General features: G+C 42.9%; 1 protein-coding gene across 8 annotated transcripts in view; it reads right to left on the reverse strand.

Annotated features, from left to right (window-relative positions):
* PRR5L (proline rich 5 like) overlaps positions 1-23,070 on the reverse strand; it is an 84,296-nt gene that overhangs the window by 16,750 nt on the left and 44,476 nt on the right. For all 8 annotated transcript variants that reach the window (XM_065064848.1, XM_065064852.1, XM_005500239.3 and 5 more), the window contains 3 exons: positions 20,412-20,460; positions 9,180-9,237; positions 6,127-6,218 (listed from right to left, as the gene is read on the reverse strand). In XM_065064848.1, coding sequence (XP_064920920.1) covers positions 6,127-6,218; positions 9,180-9,237; positions 20,412-20,460 — 199 coding nt within the window. The remainder of the gene's footprint in view (positions 1-6,126; positions 6,219-9,179; positions 9,238-20,411; positions 20,461-23,070) is intronic.

Below are 23,070 nucleotides of genomic sequence, written 5' to 3' on the forward strand. Positions count from 1 at the left end.
TTTTAAACACCTACAGGGATGGTGTCTCCACCACTTCCCTGGGCAGCCTCCTCCAATGCCTGACAACCCTTTCCATTAATAATTTTTTTCTAATATCCAACCTAACTGGCACAACTTGAGGCCATTTCCTCTTGTCCTATCACTTGCTACTTGGCAGAAGAGACAAACACCCTCCATGCTACAACCTCCTTTCAGGTAGTTGTAGACAGCAATAAGGTCTCCCCTCAGCCTCCTTTTCTCCAGGCTAAACAGCCCCAGGTCCTTCAGCTGCTCCTCATAAGGCTTGTGCTCCAGAACCCTCACCAACTTCACTGCCCTCCTCTGCACTCTCTCTAGTACTTCAATGTCTTTCTTATGATGAGGGGCCCAAAACCAAACACAGGATTCAAGGTGCGGCCTCACCAGTGTCAAGTACAGTGGCACAATCACTTCTCTAGACCTGCTGGCCACACTTTTCCTGATACAAGCCAGGATTCTGTTGGCCTTTTTGGCTACCTGGGCACACTGCTGGCTCATATTCAGCCAGCTGTCAATCAACATCCCCTCCCCCCCACCAGTCCTTTTCCACCAGGCACCTTTCCAGTCACTCTTCCCCAAGACTGTAACGTCACCTGTGGTTGTTATGAGGCAAGTGCAGGACCCGGCACTTGGCCTTGTTAAACCTCATACAGCCCAATGATCCAGCTGCTCCAGTTCCCACTGTATGGCCTTCCTACCCTCCAGCACATCAACACTCCCACCACATTTGGTGCTGTCTGCAAAGTTACTAAGGGTGCACTCAATCCCTTCTTCCAGATCATTGATAAAGAGATTAATCAGAACTGGACCCAATACTGAGCCCTGGGGAACACCACTTGTGACCGTCTGCAAACTGGATTTGGTTTTGTTCACCACAACTCTTTAGGCCTGGCCCTCCAGCCAGTTCTTTCTCCATCAAAGAGTACACCCATCCAGGCCATGACAAGAGAATGCTGTGGTATACTTCTTACTGAAGTCTAAGTACACAACATCCACAGTCTTACCCTCATCTACTACATGGGTCACTTTGTCGTAGAAGGAGATCAGGTTCATTAAACATGACCTGCCTTTCATAAACCCATGTTGACTGGGCCTGATCATATGGTTCTCTTGTATGTGCCATGTGATGTTAGTCAGGATGATCAGCTCCATGACCTTCCCCAGCACTGAGGTTAGACTAAAAGCTCCGTAGTTCCCAGGATCCTCCTTCTGGCCCTTCTTGTAGATGGGCATCATATTAGTCAACTTCCAGTCAACTGGGACCTCCCCAGTTAGCCAAGATCACTGATACATAATGGGAAGTGGCTTAGTGATCACCTCTGCCAGCTCCCTCAGCACTCTTGGGTGCATCCCATCTGGCCCCATAGACTTGCGGGCATCCAAGTGGTGTAGCAGGTCACTAACCGTTTCCCCTTGGATTACTGGACCTTCCTTCTGGTCCCCAGCCCTGTCTTCTGGCTCAAGCAGCTGTGTATCTGGAGGACAACTGTTCTGACTACTAAAGATTGAGGCAAAGGAGGTTTTAAATACCTCAGCCTTTCCCTCATCTTATGTCACTGTGTTTCCTTCTGCATCCACCAGTGCATGGAGATTCTCCTTAGCCCTCCTCTTGTTGCTAATATATGTATAGAAATATTTCTTGTTGCCTTTCATAGCGGTGGCCAGGCTTAGCTCTAGGGCTTTGGCCCTTCTGATTTTCTCCCTGCATAACCTCACAGAATTCTTGTATTCCTTTTGAGTAGCCTCCCACTCCTTCCAAAGGTTGTAAGTTCTCTTTTTATTCCTAAGTTCCAGCCGTAGCTCTCTATTCAGCCAGGCCGGCCTTCTTCCCCACCAGTTCGCCTTGCGGCATTCGGGGACAGACTTCTCCTGCACCTCTAAGATTTCTTTCTTAAAGAGAGACCAGCCTTCCTGGACTCCTTTGTCCTTCAGGACTGCCTCCCAAGGGACTCTGCCAACCAGCCTTCCAAACAGGTCAAAGTCTTCCCTTCAGAAGTTCAAAGTATCAGTTCTGCTGACCTCCCACCTTACCTCTCCAAGAAAAGTAAACTCAATCATTTCATCATCACTATACTCAAGGCAGCCTCCATTGCCCACAAGCACTTCTCTATTTACAAACAACAGATCGAGCGAGGCTCGAGGCTCCTTCCCTGGTAAGCTCCCTAACCAGCTGTGTTAGGAAGTTGTCTTCCATGCACTCCAGGAGCCTCCAAGACTGCTTCCACTCTGCTGTGTTGTACTTCCAGCAGACATCTGGTAGGTTGAAGTACTGCATAAGAACAAGGGCTAGCGATCAAGGAACTTCTCCCAGCTGCCTGCAAAATATTTCATTTGCATCTTCATCCTGGTTGGGTGGTCTGTAACAGACTCCCACCAGGATGTCCGCCTTGTTGCCCTTCCACTTGATTCTCACCCATAGACTCTCAACCCTATCATCACCCCATGTAGTTCTGGATAATCAAAACCCTCCCTAACATACATGGCTACCCTGCGTCCTCTCCTTCCTTGCTTCTCCCTTCTGAAGAGTTTATAGCCATCTAATGCAGCACTCCAGTTATGAGAGTCACCCCACCATGTTTCTGAGATGGCAATCAAATCATAGTTTCTCTGCCTCATGACTTCCAGCTCCTCCTGTTTGTTGCCCATGCTGTGTGCGTTCCTATTGATGCACTTCAGCTAAGCCATTGATTCTACTGGAACGGCAGACTGAAGGGTCTCATTAGCACTACCCTCAGATGACAGCATGTCACCCTTGAGTGTGTCTCTGCCATACCTGGTTTCCTCTCCCTTCAAATCTAGTTTAAAACCCCCTCAATAAGTCCAGCTAACTCCTGCCCCAGGATCCTTTTCCCCTTTTGAGACAGGTGCATCCCATTTGTTGTCAGCAGGCCAGGTGTCATGTAAGCCAACCCACAATCAAAAAACACAAAATTCTGCCAGTGACACCAGTCCCACAGCCAGGTATTCATCTGACGGGTTTTCCTGTATCTTTCCTCATCGCACCCTGCAACTGTGGGGATAGAGGAGAATATCATGTTGACATTTGCAGCAAAGGATGGCGAACCAACAACAAATTGACTTTCCCATCTACAGTCACAGCACATGAAGAACTACAGCATGCTGAAAGAGATTGGCTAGATGAGCTCTCTTCACATGTTGTGACACACCATATAAATAGGTAGTTCCCTATTTGTAGGAAGAACCCCATCTTCTTATTAGGGCACTGGCTTGAAATAAAAGCAATTTCTTACTGCACCAGCAGCTCTCTCTGTTGTGGCTTAGGGCAGCTTACTCAAATTCTTGGATGTATTTTGGCAGTTTAAATTCACACATTTGTGTAGGACTTAGGTGCCTACAAAGCTTTAAATATGCTGTCTGTTCCCTTTCAGTTCCTCATCCTTAAAATGGCAATACTTCATAGGATCACAGAATGGTTTGTTTTAGAAGGGGCCTCAAAGATCATCTAGTTCCAACCCATCTCCATCAGCCAGGACACCTTCCACTAGATCAGGTTGCTCAAAGGCCCAGGCAGCCTGGACTTGAACACTTCCAGGGATGGGGCATCCACAACTTTCCTGGGCAACCTGTTCCAGTGTCTCCCACCCTCATAGTGAAGAATTTCTTCCTTACATCTAATCTCAATCTATTCTCTTTGAATTTGAAACCATTAACCCTTGTCCTATCACTACATGTCCTTGTAAAAGGTCTCTCTCCAGCTTTCTTGTAGGCCCCTACTGGAAGGCTGTTACCCTGTTTCCCTGAAAATAAGACCTACCCTGAAAAAAGCCCTAGCATGATTTTTCAGGATTTTTGAGGATGCTCAAAATAGAAGCCCTACTCCAATAATAAACCCTAGTTACAGTTAATAAAAGTTAATTTAAATAGTGTCCAGGCAGCTACACATGTAAAAAATAGTAAGTTTTGAAGCAAAAAATAATATAAGACCCTATCTTATTTTTGGGGAAACAGGGCATAAGGTCTCCCCAAAGCCTTCTTTTTTCCCAGGCTGAACAGCCCCAACTCTCTCAGCCTGTCTTCACAGGAGAGGTGCTCCAGCTCCCTCATCACTGCTGTGGCCCTCCTCTGGACTTGCTCCCACAGGTCCATGTCCTTATGTTAAGGGCCAAAAGAGATGAATGCAATACTCCAGGTGGGGTCTCACAAGAGTGGAGGGGGAGAATCATCTCCCTTGACCTGCTGGTCATGCTTCTTTTCATGTAGTCCAGAATGCAGTTGACTTTCTGGGCTGCAAGCACACATTGGCAGCTCATGCTGAGCTTCTCATCAGACAACACCCCAAAGTCCTTCTCCTAAGGACTGCTCTTACTCCATTCTCTGCCCAGCCTGCATTTGTGCTTGGGACTGCCCTCACCCAGGTGCAGGACATTGCACTTGGTCTTATTGAACTTCGTGACGTTCACATGGGCCTGACACTCAAGCCTGTCAAGGTCTCTCCCTTCCCTCCAGTGCATCAGCCACACCATACAGCTTGGTGGTGTTGGCAAGCTTGCTGATGGTGCACTCAGTCGCATTGTTCATGTCACCAAAGATGTTAAACAGCCAATAATGACGCCTCAGGAGCATCACTCATCACTGGTCTTCACTTGGACATCAGGCTGTTGGCCACAACTCTGAATGCATCCAACCAGCCAATTCCTTATCCACTGAGTGGTCTGTCCATCAATTCCATGTCTCTCCAATGTAGAAACAAGGATGGGACAGTGTCAAATACTTCCCTAACCTCACAGCTTCTATGAAATATTTTTAGTGACTAAGATATTGTGACAAGACAAATACAGTAAGAAAGCTATGCTTTCAAAGAATCTTCACATCCCGTAGTCATGCTTTCACCACTATCACCAAGTTACTTCCAAAAGCTGTACTGACTGTGTGAAAACTTTTGTCCACTTTCTCATTAGAGACATTTAACAGCAGGGGAGCAGATTTTTCTGCTCAGTGGCAGAATTATTAGCATTATTGCATATGACACACAGGTAGCTCGGCTGTTTCCACAGTGCAGAAAAAATCCTGCTTAAATAGATTAGGTCACTTCTTGACAGAATTAGTTGCAAAAGGAAAGGGAAGATATTATAATTGTGCAGTTTTGTCTGCCAAACACCTACCTTTAGGCATCTGCAGCAAGGAAAGGATAAAAAAAATCAATACAGTAAAAAGTTAGTGTCTGTCTTCACACAAGTCCTTTCTTAGGAAATGCCAGCTTTAATAGGATTAGAGGAAAAGGGCAACCTTTGAGCTTTCAAACAATACAAGGGAAAAATAATTTTTAAAGGTTCTGGAAAGCACATCTTGTGGAAGAGACTAAAGTTAAGAGGAAGAGGCTAGTATTTCCAAGAACATCAGTCTCCTCATGAAGTACATTTTGCTTTTCCTCTGATGGAAGAAAAGATCAAAACAGGCTGTGGAGGTAATTAGACTGCTCATATGGAAACCTTGACTAAAACTACATTAAAAAATGATACAGCTCAACAGTTGATGGGATACTTAGCTTTCAAAATACCCATTGTAAACAGGTCTTACATAAAGTTGTTCATTCATCTTCTACCCATAGATTTACTTGTGCCCTTTTATAGCTTAAAAAACAACAACAGGGGATTTTCCAAAGGCACAACTGGGACACAGCCCTCCAAAAGCAGTTAGGGTGAGTTAAACACATTTGCTCCTGATCTAGTCTTCAGATTCATCCCTCTGAAGACAAGTTGTTAGTGTTGTCATCTGCACCAACAGAGTCCCATGTACTTAAAAATGGAAGAACTATAAATACAAATGGGCCAGAGCTTCAGTCTAAACAAGGTATAGTTCAATATCTTCAGTGTTCAAGCTCAGATAAGCACAGACAGAAGGCAAACAAATAGCAATAAATTCAGCCCAAAACACTGTGCTTGCCTTGTAGATTTCAGCAGTCCTTATACAGTTAATTCTGACTTAGGCAAACTCTGCTTCCTCTCAAATGTAGTTTAAAGGTTTTAAAAGATCCGTTTAGCCACTTGCCAAAAAGTGCAGCTGGAATGGAAGTTTCCATGTGCCATTAGCAGACACTGGAGTTACACTGCCTCACTTGACTGAAGACTGAACTACAATCAAGATTACCTGAACTGGGTAGAATATTGCCTGGAGCGTAGGAAGAGTCTCTGTAAAATAGCGATCCCAGATTTCAGACAGGATATCAATGCGATCCTCACCTAAGTAAAGAGAGATTGGGAACAAGAGCTTTAGTGACAGGGACACTAAAATCAAGTTAACTCTAATTACCCAAGTAAACTCAAATTACTCCAGTAAACTCTAATTACCCAAACAAGAGATACAAACGCACACTTTACATTCACAGTTTCCATCCAAAATTGGACATCACTTGGCTAAGCTTTACATTAACTGACAGAGTCACAATTGCTCTGTCGCTTACCACAAAGACGACAGCTCTGTTCAAAACATGAGACCAATTCCAACACAAGAGTGCATCTTCTCTTCAGCTGGACACTTTAACTCCACAGCAAAGGATTATGTAATCTCATAGGTCAGTTAGCATGCTCAACTAGCAAGGGAGTATGGCCACACATTAGCAACTCAATCTGAAAACCAGCAGGTCTCAGCCAACATCAACTGTTTTGCAGTAACTGAGTCATTCACAAGAGCCCCTTCCAGCATCTCCACACTCCCAAGCACAGACACGGTAGTCAGGACCTTGATGAGCCACAAAGTCACCATCCTCCTCGCAAACATGGTACCTGGGAAAATTCCCAAATAAAATCCACTTGTGGCCACTCCTCACATGACTCCGATTCAAACAAATATCCCCAAATTTAAGTGGGTATTTAAAATGAAGGCAGACTAAGTTATGCAACTCATGATTCCTAAAACAGGCATACAACTGTGGTCAACAGCCTGTTATTAACAAAAAGTGCTTTACTAAACGTAATCATTTGAATAGACATTTTAAATTATGCTCAAAGGTTTGACTTATAGAATTTTGTGTTCCTCAGAATTTGGGTCCAAAGTCTACATTTTTGAGAGATATTCCCATCACAAAGGCCAAAGGTTTGCAATGTTTTTTTCAAGTTTTAGATACTTTCCCCAGAAATTTCAGGTGCAAATACAGACCCAGGTAAAATAACACAAGTTTCTGACAACAGGATTTTCCAGGATACCTTCCATGGAGCCTCAGCTGGAGCTCACAAGCAGTCAAGACTCGAGAAGCAGTAACGGGAAATGGCTGATCAAGGCAGCTTTGAAGGCTCAGCCTCAAGGTGACTAAATGCCTGACGGGATTAACTGGATTACACATAAAATTGCAACTCAAAGGAACCTTATCAGTGTACTGAAGTGCTTTCTCCATCTGGAGGTTTACACATGGGCTTTCACTGTGCTTGCCCATGGGTTGTACTGCTTAGAACATAGCCAGAGAGCCAACAGGACCAGATCCTGCAGATGTTTCCTTTCAAGCAGAGAGCCCACTGATGACTGCAGGAAGGTTCAGAGGGAGGCTTCACCATGTCATGTATGACACCAGCTTCAAAACTGAAACTGCAGGCAAATGACCACCTACTCAACACCCCCATAACAGCTACCCATTACCAGAAACTGCCAACTCTAAGTGAAAAAGACAACAAGAACCAGACTAACTGAATTTTAAATTTTTCCCTCCTCTGTCTCTTCCCCAGGACTGCAATGCTTTGGTGTATGGAGCCAGAGCGAAATTTTATAGATAGCTTCTTTTGAAGGGGAAGGGGGAATGGTTTGTTATTTCAAGAAATCATAAATCCCACAGGCATTGAAAGGGATTCTGAGAGACCATATAAAGAAAAGTCATGTTAAAATAAGAGGCTGTGATTTGTAAAACAGACACAGTAAAACACTGCCATGCCCTGCAGCAGGAACACTATTCTGTCTCTGACTACTAGGACAGCAGAAATTTTCCAGGAAGACAGAGCTACCTGAGAAGTATGTACAAGAAGTTATTGTTGCTGTTACACAAGAGCTGCAACAAACCTACATATTATGAAAGAAAGGTACCCATGAGTCATCTTCTGCAGAGATACCAGCCTGTATAGGCAAAGTGGATCCACTGTCACCTCAAACTGGGGAACCAAAAATGAGCCATAGGAAGAAAGTTTTGTTATCTGCCTGGGAAACTTCATCTTATCCAAACTCCTTCAGCAGCTGCAAACTACTCCCAGGCAGCTCTCTGCTTTTTATGGACCAAAACTCAATTTTCATACTTCTAAAACAGGTACTGGTGTTTTATATGAACAGTTTTATATGAACACAGAAAAGAAAACCTATAAGCTGCATAGCACTCATTCTGAAGAGCTGGCAGTGGCAGGGCAGGTACCTAGAGTCAGGAAAATGTATGAGTCTGCCTTTTTTCCTCCCTTATAGGGCCAGTACCAAAGAAATACAAACCAAGCTGGAGGCTGGAAACTGCACAACCCCTTCACAGGTCCAAGTCCTACAGCCTGCTGTCCAGCTGGAGAAGTCACTTGGTGAAGAACAGTGCGGAGGAATCCACCATCAATAATGATGCAAGATTATAAGTGTCTGTTGGCATCTAACAACCCAGATACAGCAGACCAGTGATTAGCAAGGGATCTTCCCTACAGGCTACAAAACTGGGTCAAATCAAACCAGCCTCGTTTTGAACAAAGACATGTGCTCACACAACTTGCTCTGCTTGAGCAAGCTGTTAAGAAACATGACTAACTCCCCACACATCCAACACTGAGAGTCGCTGCAACACACTGGCTTTTGCCCACAGGCTCTGGAGTAACAAGCATCCATATGCCAGTGGTTTGAACAGAATTTCATGTGTGGTCAACTTCTTTCCTGAAAGATTTATTTTCCACCCAAGTGATTGTTTTTTTCTTTAAAATTACACAAAGCCTGTTAGTTCAGCTCTCAAAAGCACATTCCTGCGCTCTCAATGAAAACGTGGCTGGTGGGAGTGTTGCAGTTAGTTGGCTATTCAAACAGCCTGCCCCATACCTTAAGCTGCAAGGGCTGCAGTGCAATCCAGTTCCCAAAAGGTTGTATGACATCCTAAGACAGTACCAGAAAGGGCTGTGTGCTTTCCAGACATGCAAATCATCTTGTCTGACCAAACAGCAAAAAACAACTCCCTTCCGAAATGGGTTTCTTACTATACTTGCCTTCACACAGCTTAACCTTTTCCTCTATAAACAGCAAGCCTTTCACAAGGAGCTGGTTCTGCCAAGAGAGAAGAGAGACATGCATTTGCCTTTTCTGACATTTAAAATAAACATGGAATAATAAGGTTCTTTTCAGATATTATCCACTTTGCATGCAGTTATTGAAAGATTAGCCATATCATAGTACTTTCCCCCAGCATCACCACCAGACCTGGTCTCACTGTGAGTGCTGTACATTCATTAACCCCCTCTTGTTCAGCCAGACACAAGAACACAGTAGACAGTTGAAACATCTGTCAGAAGTGGGAAGGATAGATCTGTCCCGCGTCACAGGAATAGAGTCAAGATATTGATGTGCCTGTTTGCAGTTCAGGACATCTAAACATCTGATAAGCTTCCTGTTTCTATTTCTTCAAACACAAGAATGGTGCAAAAACAACACCTACCTTTCTGTTCTCCCAACAGCACTAGAAGAATCAGTTATTTTGAAAAGCTTTGAGAATCCTAGAGAAAGGAACTGCTGTCACCAAATAACTGCTGCTCTGGATGACAGACCTGCCCCCTGTAACCATATACCAGGCTGGCTTGTTTATGACACACACAAGCAGGTAACTGTAAGCAACACCAAGTAAAGAGAGGCAGCACACCTCTGCATCCTCCCTACAACAAGAAGCAATACTAAACTGAGGTACTGTTGAAGGGAATGAAAAGAAGGAAATATTGTTCAGTGACATTCTCCACTTGTACTTTGCTTTCCAGAACAAAAGAAAAACTTGCCACTCAAAAGACCTACTTGTTAGCATCAGATATCACTGAAATGTGTAGAAAGGGAAGGGCTCTTCCTTAAATAGTATTCTAATCAGACTCCAGAAGTCTTTTGCAAGTAGGCTGAGGGACTGAAGAGACCACCATACATTCTATCAGTAAGGAAACATCCCTGGATGCATTGTCCTGGTGGAGAATTTACATTCACGAAGCTGTCAGGTAGGAAAATACTGAAACCAATAAAATCAGGGGCTGAATTCAAGAAACTCCTTTTGCTTTGGAATCTCACCTTATGCAAGGTGAGGTCCGAGACCTTTTAGAGCTGGGAACTGCTACAATACTAGAGATAATTTTTTCCATTGGCATCTTTGTCAAGATTTCAGTAAAAAGGGCCCAGGAGAAAGAACGTGCCATACAAGCTCATCAGTTGCCTCACATGCTATGGGTAGTAGGGGAAACTTCCATGAAAAGTTTCATCTCAAGGAAAGAATGAATGGACATTGCATTCTTCATGGTGTGAAAGAAGTGTAGTGTTATAAAACAGAGAGGAAATGGATACCTTTCTTTGGCTCTTGTTCTTGTCTTTGGCTCATGCACATTAAAAGATAAACTCATGTTTTGCTACAATGGCTTACTTGTCCTAAATGAGACAGATAAAAGTACTTCAGAGACACTGCTTTAAAAACAAACAAACAAAAAACCCACCTGCATCCCCTAATGTGTATCCAGAGTTCAATCACAACACAAGGAGGAATGACCATCCAATTCACCATGGGATGAAACTCATCCAAGTCACAAGACTTCGACCTTTACTAGGTCTAGCAGAGTGCAAAAGCAATCTTATCCACGCAGTACAGTCAAGCTTTAAACAATTTTCAGTACTCTACTATATAACCAATCCTAGGAATTTCAGCAAAGGAATCTGAGCTGACTTGAATGTCCTGTTTTGTCAGCGGAACATTCTAAAATTGCTGCTCTGCACACAAGTGACCCTGTGGAGACAGGAACCCAAAGCACTTTTGCATGTGACCTTCTGAACCCACTCACAAAGAAGGTAAAAATTACTCTCATTAACTGCAACTGAAAAGCTGTGGATGCCAACAGGTAAAAAGCAGAGCGCTCTGTCAATACTGCAGACTGCAAAGCAGCTGCTTCTAGGCCTCATGCAGTGCACAGCTGTCAGTTTAGGAGGGTACATTTTGGTCTTTGCTGACTACTTCCACACCACCAGTGCCCACTCAGGTAAGCAGGGACCTCCAGCAGGACATGCACTGCCTGGCAGCTCAAGCCACCTCCAAGACCTGTGGAATCTCACTTGCTTATAACAGCTTACTCAGTTTTAGCCAAAAAGCCATATATTTATTCTAAAAATGAAGTCCAATTTCTGCAAGTTTTTTTTTTTTACTCTGGAATTCCCCCCAATAGAACAATTTTATTTTTTTTTTTTTCCCTGCAGAAGCCAATTTTCTGATTTATTCATCATCACCAATACGATAAAGGACTGTCAAAAGAAACTGCAAGGAGTGAAGAGAACTTGCCAGTGAAAAATTTTTACTCGCTGGGGGGCTTTGTTTAGGGCTTACTCCTCTGTTAGGGTGAGTTTTCAGGTTGAGAGAAAGACAGAGTTCCCAGGAGAGGACAGGAGGAACAGGGATTCCAAAGGATGGGTAGACTGCAAAGAAAACGTGCTGAGGTGATACTTTTCACATGGGCAGTGACTACAGCAATTAGCAAGTTGGATAAATATGTTCATGTGATGAAAAAAACATTGCAATATTTGTAAATGTTGTTATAAAGGTGACTTTTGCAAAGATTCTCTAGCAGAAATACGGGCTTTGGGGGGGAATATTAAGTTGTTGGGATCTCCACTACATTTTTAGATTTGTTCAGTAAAAATAAATGACTGCACATGTCAGGCTCTGGACAACAACAACAAAAACTTTCCAGGAAAAAACAAAAACAAATACCTCCCCCCCCAACCCACAAAAAAACACCCCTCCCCCAACAAACAAACAACCCCCTCAAAAAAACACACACACACCAAAAAAAACCTACCAAAAAAACCACACACAAAACCCAAAAACAAACAAAGCAACCAAACAAAAAACAAACAAAGCCAACAGCAAATGATGTGAAAGAGAAAGGAGAAAATCTGGAATGGAAAAAACTATAGGGGGGGGGGGGGGGAAGTGAAACCCACTTACACTGTAAGTATTTTCCTGCCTGAACAATAAGATAACATTTGGAGTGATATTGCACTTTAATCCTTCCAGATGCTTTTAGTTTACTAATAAAGTACTTAAATTATTTATTTTTCAACCTATAGCTCTAGGTAATTACCTCTCACATATTGCAAGGGAAATTTACAGCTGATCTTTAAAACATTTTAAACTACTATATCATAAAAAAATACACACATATATATGAAGGTGTCACACTTATTTTCTTGTGTTTCTCTCAAGAAATATGAATTCATTCTCTATCTGCACTAGAACATTAGGTTTTCATTTACATAACACTTCCTGAGTACTGTGGATACAATTTTCCAGCTACTTTGCTTATATTATTGATGCTTTCTACCTTCAGAGATTTTTTTTTTGTACGTTTTACAGCTATGTCAGCAAACAAAATACACATTTGTATACCTTTATGGACAGCACAGTTCTACCTATTAAAAATAGAGATATTAATCATCCCCCTGTAAGAAAGAATTTATAATGCTCTTATGAATGTATTATCAGTAATTCCATGTGCTAAATAGCTTGCATCATCTCATTCTTAATGTTTCTTAAAAAAAAAAACTTAGCTCTGCATAGTTACTGCAGATATTTCAATTATCCTTTCAACTTTTCCTTTTTCCTGTGGAAGAGAGAGACTAATTTCCCTTCTCCCCCTCTTCAAAATATCTGGAAATTTTACTTATCTGTCTATTCTGCTAAAGTCACAGGCTTAGAAATTATTTCAATTCAAACATTACCCCTTCAGAATCAAGCCAGACAGGTAAATTTTCATTAAAAAAAACCCTACAGCATTTGCTGACAAATTAGTACAATCTAATAAACACAACAACAGCGGAAGTCTCTATCAGATCTTATCTAGATTATAAGTCTCATTTTACTGCTTTATCCCCAGTTGCCAGAGGCAACGCAGAGGCACAGAGCTAAAAGGAAAAACAAACCTTTACTTGCAAGAAAGACCAGATAGACACCAAGTGAGCTTGAAGGGTGGATTTACTAGAAGTTGTTTAGCTGACACTTCATCTCTGCAATCACAGCTGAACTGGGTGATTGGGCAGGAAGTTATTCCCTCCCCAAATCAGCTTTCCCTGGATCCCTCAGGTGAAGTCCTCACCCTGCTGTTGGTACAACACAGGCTATACTCATTGCAGGTGCTGCAAACCTGCTGTTACTCTTGCTACAGTGAAGAATGCACTCCAGAGAAACAAAGACTTGACTTAAGCCCCAACACGTACAAGTAAGTCAAGAAATTTGGAGACAGATATTCTGCAGCAGATAGAAGTAAGCTTGTGAAATCTCATAGGTTGAAACCCCACTACATTTCTCAGTGCAGAAATCCACAGTAGCAGTTTCAGGTATATCACCAAGAAGTGTAGCTAAAAGAAAGCCTTTAAGTAAGTCTTCAAATGCACTGAGTTTTGGAAGACAGGACTGAAAGCTCTAGAAAAATCACTTTTCATTTTTTCCTCAGCAAAGACCCTTCCCATGATGTGCATGTGCTCACTACTCTTGCAAATTAAGCTGTGCTGAAATCATTGGGAATTAAAAAAAAGTCTGAAGGCAATCACACGCCGTGCTATAAAACTGACACTTTCCAGCTAATTCCTTCTTTTTCCTGGCACAGGTATTTTCCCCTTCCCCTGCCCTATTAGATAAACTGAGGAAAATTTCTCCATCGATACCCAGAAGAGCAATTTCAGTTTCCCAGCACAATGACTGCAGGTGGAATCTGTCCCAAGCACAACAGTAGTTGCCAGCAGTGACATGCACCTTCTCCTTCCCTCCGCCTTGTCAGGAGCTGGTCATCCCAAAGAGGGGCCATGGAGGCCCTTCCTGTGCAGGCTCTCACTACGCTCCAGGCAAAATGGTACCCATCTGACTTTGCCAGAGGCAAATTAGATGTTCCCTGTTGGGAGTGCTCTGACAGCAGCCTGGTCATGGTGATGGCCTTCATGCAAAAACAACAGGAAGGTTTTCGAGGTGACAGCCCTGCCACTAGCACAGCTTGCTCTGCGGTGGGTGGTACCTCCAAGCAGAAAGGTAACAAAAAGCAGCCAAGTAGTTTTGGGAGCAGCTCCACAGAAAACATCAAGGAGGTTCAAGCCATCACAGGTGACTTCAGTTCTCATCTGAAAGCTATGTCTCTGCAGTGTAGCATGCCACAAAGGAATTCTCTTGCTAAGCCAACACTCTTGGGGGGAAAAAGGTTTACATCAACAGCCCTTTAATTACAGACAAATTTTGTTTCCTCTCATGTCTCCATGCTGAACATGGCCAGTATGCTTTTAAAAGGCCACATTAAAATTAAGAAATTAATACTAGTTCAAACAGAAACATAAGCTTGGAATGGGAGTAAACTAATACAGTTGCTGAGTAAAAAATTCAGTTTTTCTTCTACACATCACAGTTATTTCTTAAAAGCAGCCTGTCTTGCAGCCAACTGAGGCTTTGTGTGCTAGTGTTAAACCACTCTTTTACAGGCCCTACAAGCACATAACCACTAATTCTTGGATAATCTGATGTTAATTTTGAGACAAAAGAAAACATCACACAAACTTGGATAACCTGATGTTAATTTTGAGAGAAAAAAAAAAAAGCATCACACAAATTTACTTGACAAGTATTTTCTACAAAGTTATTGCCAGTTGCACACAACCACCTACCTGTTTCTTGGCAGTGTTTTACGAAATGCAAATCTGTGTGAGTTGCAGCACCCCACACCTGGAGCATCCCTCCCTACTACTCTATAAAGAGGGTAAATAGTGACAAAAGCAGAGAGAAAATTTCAGTCCTACACAGAGAACAAACTGCAAGATAAGTATGAAATAACATCCTAAAATGAGACTTATTTGTTCAAAATAGGTAAAAAAGCCCACCTAAAGAGAGAAAGCGAGGCAGGGAGAGTAAGAAGGAGAGCAGACCAAGCAGACAGAGTAGGCAGCACTGCTACAATGTAGACCGCAACACGCCAGCAAGGCAGCAGCTATGGGAAAACCCCGCAGCTGGCCCCGGCTCTGTGCTGGTGAGTCACCGCTTCAGGCAGGAGCCCTGCTTACCAGGGCATGGCACGCTGCTGTCCCATTCCATGCCACAGTTTGAGCAGTAGCAACCAGGCACCACTTCAAGTGAATCACACACACCTAGTGAGCCAACGCCTACAGGGTCTGAAAGGCAGGTGTCCCTACTGCTGCTGCCACCCAGGACTACTAGGTCCTCTGCTCAGCTCACAGTAACGGGTCTGAGCTGCCTGGAGACTCCATCTGTGACAACAAAGCTGAGCAGTTGCTATAGAATCTCTGGAGCTGCTCCATGAAAGCTCAGTCCAGTGCCAGACGAAGCAGAATTAACCAGGAGACCTGCACGAACAGGGGTTCTCAGCCAGCAAGGGGAGAAACACAATAATAAAGACCAGCTTGTCCCAGAAGAGTATTGCAGACATATGGCTGAGCTCTGCAAATCACACAAGTGTGAACTCTCTCCTCTTGTGCAGCAGCCAAACTGCTGCAGCAACTAGCAGCAGGCCCAACGCAGCACATGGCCAGAGAAGAGCTAGAACTGCCTTTATCCAGCAATCATCACTCTAATAACCTACACAACTATTTCATTGCCTTGCTGTGAAACAGGTAGAACTAGAAACCCTGTGCCAAGGAAAGAAATGTCATATGCACCAGGTTTTTCTCTTTGACTAAGCAGGAGAGAGCAACACACGAGCATTTTCAGCTCCTAGCATGGCTTTACAAAGCAGCCTTTCAAAGGACAGCAAGCATCACAAGAAATGCTGGATAGGCTGGAGTCTCAGAAGGACACGCAGCAGGGACTTAAGCAAAAGCTTTACAGTGCCACAGGAGAGGGAGGAGTGCATGTTTCCCCCTACTGCTGCAGCCACTTTGCACAGCCAGCTCACCTACAGCAAGAGGCCCTCTGACCACAGGAAGGTTCACCAGCCCTACTTCTGACCACTCTGAAGGCAGAGAACAACAATCAAATTTGGCCTGGATCTGGGTTTGCCTCATAGTGGCTGCTGCTTACTTTATCATCTTGCTATTTTGACTTTGCTTGACACTCCAGCAACATGGGTTCTCGCACACTGCTGTTTCTATGGTTTTGCCTTACAAACAGAACGCTAGGCCTAATACTGAGTCAGGACTTGTCACCTTCGTGGCTCTTCACTGCAGCAGGCTAGAAAATGTAGCAGCTTCACTCCTGGTTTTAAGACATTGAAGTTCTCATTGAATTAAATGAGGAAATACAGTCTACTCACCATCCCTCACCTACCAGCTATGCCAGAGCAGGCAGTGGATGTCAGGCTGAAGAGGCATCAACTCTGGGCATCTGACTTTTTGCATTTGTAGCCCAAGGATGCTGGGAGAAGTTACAGTGCCTAGGAAGGGATCAGGTCGCTCTGCCTCAGGAGGACACAGTTTGGAGTTAAAATGCATAAACCAGGCAGTTCTGCTAAAGTGGTTAACTGTGAAATAGCTAGAATTTCCATTTTCCCCTGTGAGTTTCAAGATTAACAAGCCCCCAGAGAGTGAAAAGAAATAGCCTTTCTAAAGGTTTTGTTTCAGGCTGTCTGCAGAATCAGGAAGGTAATGCATGAGTTTATCAACACACACTAATTTCATATTCGAAAAATTTTCTCCACAACCACAAGGGTCAGACAGCATGAAAATGAAGGGAGGTTATCTGAAAAATCTCATAGTTGCCCCAAAGAAGTCCTAATCACCAATACACCCTGTTCCTTCAAAGCCCATCTTCTTACCTTCCATGGTCATAGGATTCCTCCCTGTTGTAGTTCAGCTGAACACCAGAGAACTAACCCAGCAGAGAGAGCAAATGGTGCCCTGCTGTGTTACTGAATGGAGGGGTGGGTATAAAGTACCCCTTTTCAGCAGCAGGAAATTATTGGATCAGTTCATGGGCAAAGCTAGTACTGGAAAACCTGGAGCATGATGCATTGCTTTAAAGAAGATCTGCAGCAAACGAGCCCCCACTACCTGGCATTTACACTCAGACTCTGATCCAAGGAGATAGCTTGTATATATAATAGGGTTGTGAGGGCAGCAGATCTGTAAACACAAATCTTGAGAATAAAATATCTGAGTTTCCACCAAAACACTTATAGGAATTACATTTCTCTTTCAAATACAAAACAGATTCAGTAACTCTGGTATGATGATGTTTTGGTAGTAGAGAAAGACTACCTAAACCCTACCTGTTTCCTAAACATTCTTTTATCAACTTCAGGAGCTAAAACCTGGCAATTCGCATGATTGTTGGTGAAAAGAACTTGCAAGTAACCAAGTCAAGTTCATCACAAATGTAGATTTGTCTCACTATAAAAGCTCTACTCTGTTTTAGTCTCAAATATTCAGTGGTTAGAAAAACTATGTATGTGTTTAAAATATACATACTCTAAGAGCCAGAACTCTTAAAAAAATGGAAAATGGGATTTTAAAAATTATCTTAGTGGCTCCTGTTACAAGTGCTGTGGCATAAGAAACAGAAAACATTTTAGTCAATTTATCACAACTAAATATTACATGACCCAGTTAGCTGCTGTAATTGCTGCTAGGATATTTAAAACTGCCTGGTTACACATGAAAGCAGATCCTTCAGGGTTCATTTCAATCTAAGAGAACAGTAAACTTGTTTCTCGGGATAGTTTTTCAGTGGGCTTTAGCAGATGGTGGAGGAAATCACTACCAAAAGATGCACTTCCACTCCACCCCCATCATGGTGACCCACTCCCATCACCTCCCCTATGCCAGAGGAGATGAACACAACAAGCCAAGGGAAGTAGTTGAAAACTTTATTTTTTGTTTCAAGGTTATTTTCCAGCCAAATTCTCTGCTCACTTTGGTGGCAACAGTACTGCCCTAAATCAATTGGCATCAGCAGTGAAACTGAACCCACATACAAATGAAATAATGTTGCCAGTCCTTTTTGGCACATGAATAGTCTTTCCCCACTCCATGGCCCAAGGATTTTTGAGTAAAAACATTCAGAAGGGAGCAGTACCTTTTATCACTGCCATGCACTGTCAGTCTAGCATCAGAAATAAGCCTGCATCTTACCTAACAACAGAATAAAAAGTTCATTTCCTACAACAGCCTTTATCTCACAGTTTGTCTCATGGCTTGCCAGCACCAAGGAATTTTACTTCAGACTAAGTCTGATGGATGCCAAGTTAATCCTTTTAACATTGAGCAAAAAGAAAAAAAAAAAAAAAAAATCCCAGAAATTAAATTTGAGTCCCAGTGGCTTCAGTAGGAGAACAGCAGCTGCAGGTGAACTAGTATATATACACTGTGAATGTTTTAACAGACAGACTGACACAAGAACAAACGCCGAAGTGAACATAGCCAAGTCCTTGCACTGCACGGTCTCCGAGGCAAAGGTCAACACTCTCTCAGCAGTAGTCCAGTGCTGAGTATCTACATTGCAATTCTGGCCTGTGGCTGAAGTAGTACAGCCCTGCCATTAAGGTGAAAAAGCAGTTTTTGCACCTGCTTTTCCTGAAAATGGTGCTGGTGATCAGACTCGTCTCCCAGGACAAGATCAAATACCCTCAGCTTGCTAAGAGGGATGCAACACAGATATCCAGGCCCAGCAGTGAGCAGGCTGTAGTCTAAGCAGTCCCTCCAGTTGTCAGCTCTACTACTAAGAGACCTAAGGAGTCTCAGCTAATGCCACTAGCCCTAGCATAACAGAGAGGCTTGAGGTTTGCAGTCTGGAGTAAAGGGAATAACACATCCAAACCCTAGCACTAGGAACCATTCGGTCCCCAGCAGTCATTGCCTTCTTCTTGTGCAGTGACACAATGCAGCTGTGTCTCACTCAGCACAGGCCTATTTCACTGCACTCTGAATTTTCAAAACCAGATAACAGTCACATGTCAACATCTCACATCCCTCAGGACTATGTTCAGCTCCATGCTCCATTCAGGCTTACGGCTGCATGAAGTTGCCTCTGGACATTTTCTGCTTATTCCAGCCTTGCACACCACGCTTAACACTGTAGTACCTGCACACTTGATCAAGACCTTTCAAATTTCAATTTGACACATGTATTTAGTTGCAAACTTTTGTTTGCCTTGTTTTGGATTAGCAGAAGCGGATTTCCACTTAAGCCAGGCACTGTGCGCTACGGGCTCTCAGCCCTTCTGCTGGGCTGCCACCAGACCTCACTCATAGTCTAGGAAACATCCCACCATTTGGCACCAGCAGCCACCTCTTTCCAGGAAACAACTTGTGCAGATAGGGTCTAAAGAAGCAAAACATCACTATACTTAAGGCAAGAGGTTGCTTCTCACTTAACAGCAAAGCGTGGGGGATTTTTTTATGTCATGTAATCTAATACTGACAGGAAACAATACTAGTCTTCTTTTTTGCCTTTCTATGCTGTTAGCACAGTATGCGGCAGTGTCAGCTGCTTCAGAAAATACTGAAATTTCTTCTCTCTCTCTGTCTCTCTTTCTCAAGGGAAGAAAACCTTCTTGCTTTCAGCAGCCTCCCCCCACCCCCTCTTTTTTTTTAATTAATCAACACTACACTGAACAACTTACAACACTGAAAGCCATCAGTACCCTCTCAAAATAATCCAGCACACTTTCATGTGGTTATATTTGAACCTCTGCCTATCTGGATAGTATCAGTAAAAGGCAATAACAGTTATTCACAGCTATGATTGACCAGGTCTTACCTCATTCTTCATCTTTAACTTTTTTGAAGGTTGCATTAATATTTATGGGACTAAAGGGCAAACAGTACTGAGGTTGATTTCCTGCTGATAGGGACTTCTTTCTCTGCCTGTTCCCCCTCCCCCCAAAAAAACAGCCCGACAGATGATTTCTTTTCCCCTTTGCTGGCTGCTGTTGCAGAAAACCTATTTCTGACTTCTCTATACTAGACAAATAGGCTAAAGAAAACACTATGAATGGTATCCTATCTTCTTTAAAAAGTTCACGTTATTTCCTTCTTGACCTTGGTAGGCTACTAGCAGCCTTTGTTAGGTGTAAAGGAAGTTTATCCTTAATTTAGCACATACACCCATGAATATGACTACTCCCAAAGCCATATGGCCCACATTAAAAAAGTCCAGTACCTCCATCATGACAAAAATGAAACTTGTAAGCTACATGCATGTAAAAAGGGGCCCTATTTTTTTTATAGGCCAAAAAGCTAGGGGGGAGCAAACGTCAAAAGAAAGCAAGTAAATCATGTAATACCTGAAAGTAATCCGTGATGAAGGATCCCAGTTCACTCTTCAGAAGACGCCTGTAGACAAAAGGAATGCAACCATGAAGTAATAGCCCTTGCTGGTCATTTCTTAGAGGTATATCCGCACTACCAGTCATATCAAAGACATGTGAGTATATGTGAATGTGTCATTTTGGCCACAGTTAAATTTCTTTTACATTTAGGTACAGATTCTACAAATGACCACAAAGGCTATTCTCAAATCATGAAGGAATCACACAGTTTCCCTGAAGTCTTCTATTTATAAGCCATACACCTAGAACAAGCAAACAAACAAACAAACAAACAAAAAAACACCCTTGAATGCCCAGAAAGTTGAGGAGACAATTTCAAGTTATTTAGTTTGAAATTCATGTTTTTTTCTGCTTTTTGTTTAAAGAAAGACACCTTTAATTTCACAGAAAATAGCATATTTCCCTAATGATGTACTTCCTTTTCTCTTGGAAGTAGAAGGTGGGAGGATAAGAAGAGGAAACACACAAGCAGAAGCTGCAGCTTCCCTATGACTACTGCATTAAAAAGACATATTTTTCAAGAAAGAACTTATAGAAATTTAACAAGACGTATTTTAAATACACACAGGCAGAAGCCACTCCAAGTATTTCTAATAAAAACTGTTGTATTTTAAATCAGGCTATAAAAGAACTTTTACATTGTAATACATATTTATATTTCAAAACTCTGATATATAAATCAGGATTGTTTTAAACCAAAAGCAGCATTAAAAAAAAAAAACCCTTCTCACAAAGAGCATTTGCACTTTGAGCTTTCAGTGACTGTGAGCATAAATTCTGCAGCAGTAAATTCTGCCTAAAATTTAACATGTGCCCAACACTTTCCACTGTAAAACACTGCATTTTTCCTGTTTTAAGAGATTTGCTCTTCGCCAATATGAAGTATAATCAAGAGTGCTTGAAAATGGCATTTGAATCAGGGACCATCCAGTTCTCAGGCTGCATTCTTATCAAGAAACTACACCACATCTTCCTAATCTTTGCTGAAAGTCAATTTTGACAGCAACTTTCCGCCCTAACCATTTAGTAACACTTCTAAATTTATTTGCATGCCAACATTCTTCACTCCTTCTCTCTCAGTGCAATTATATTTACCCTTCCCATCTCAAAGTACATTTATGTTTCTATGAGATGGGATAAACCAGATAAGCCTTTGGGGCCTGTTTGTCAGAAGTTCTTCCACTGGCTTCAGCAGAGTCCAGGGGGTTCTCCACCAGCTGATTGACAAGCCCATGATAGGACTTCACCTCACGGAGGTAGAGCAGCAATTAGAGGCTTGAGCCCTAGGGAGAATGCAAGGAAGGAGTCTCTTCCTATTCACTTCCTGAAATCCCAAATCTTGATGGCATTTCTTACATTTCCTCTTGCCGTGACAACTGACTTTCAGACCAGTAAAAAACAAAAACAAACCAACCAAACACCACCACCCAAAAAAAACAAACCAACACACCACCACCACCACACCAACAACAACTTGGTGGCAGCAATCCAGAGCAAAATGTTACCACCTGCTCGCCTCTTAGTCATGCCATTACTGTTCTACTTTGAAACTCTCCTGCATGTCCCACTGTCAAATAACTAAATGCTGTGCAAAATCTGTGAGTGTCTTAAAGCACTGCCTTTGCTAACTTTCACCAGGGAGCTGAATATGAAGAACTACAAACAAGTGCACCAGCGCAACCTAATGGCACACAGGAGCTGGCCATCTGACAGGTCTAGCTTTTTGCCCATTGTCAAGCTAGAGATTCACCTCATGTGCACAGAGCTCATGTGTTGCCAGCTACATCAAGAGTCATAGGTGCAAGACTGCAGTTGTGCATACAAACATACAGATGCACGTCCTTTGCTCCTTAGATGGACATTAATGAGTTACTTGAATGTTAAAGTGATATATTTAGAGAATGACATTTGCAGATGTAACCAGTGCTCAGGGCACCTGCAGGAACATTAATCACGTATTTCAAGGTGAGCGCTTCCAAGTGCTCCCTGAGAGTCCCTGTCAATGGAAGAGCGCATTTCCACTCCTACCATCAGCACTGCTTGAAAAGCACACGCAGTTCACAACTAATTTCCTGTTCTTCGCCCAGCTCTTGACAGTCTAGATCCACTTCAGTAACCCACCTGAATGCGACGGCGAAAAATCATGGACTCCACGCAATCCAATATGAATTCAAGCAAAGCCCTTTATTACAGAAACAAGCCTCCTTATATATGCAGGTACTTCCTGATCACGCGTCCACGCTCCAAGCATGCATTAGCTGACTGGATATTGTCTATGTTCACAAGCTGTCCACGCACCCGAGTCTCACTGCCAATAGGTCTGTTGATTTACATCTTGTTGAGGCCCTGTTATTGTAGAGCTGCCTCACTCCCACAGCAGGTCCTGTTTTCAGCTTTTGAGCTGGCCTTGAAATTCCTTTGGCTAGCTCAGAAATAAATCTCCATCTAAAAGAAACCCATCCACACAACAACCTCAAGAAAATCCCTCAAATCTCCCATAGTCAAGCTACTGTGGCCAAGCCCAGGCAATACAGCTATTCTGCCTGGTGTCCTGCCTCCCCACAAGGATGGGAAGGACTCCCTGCTTGCACTGGAGAGGAAGAGCAGGCTGCAG

This window comes from Columba livia, chromosome 5 (genome assembly GCF_036013475.1).
Source record: "Columba livia isolate bColLiv1 breed racing homer chromosome 5, bColLiv1.pat.W.v2, whole genome shotgun sequence".
Taxonomy (NCBI): Eukaryota; Metazoa; Chordata; class Aves; order Columbiformes; family Columbidae; genus Columba; species Columba livia.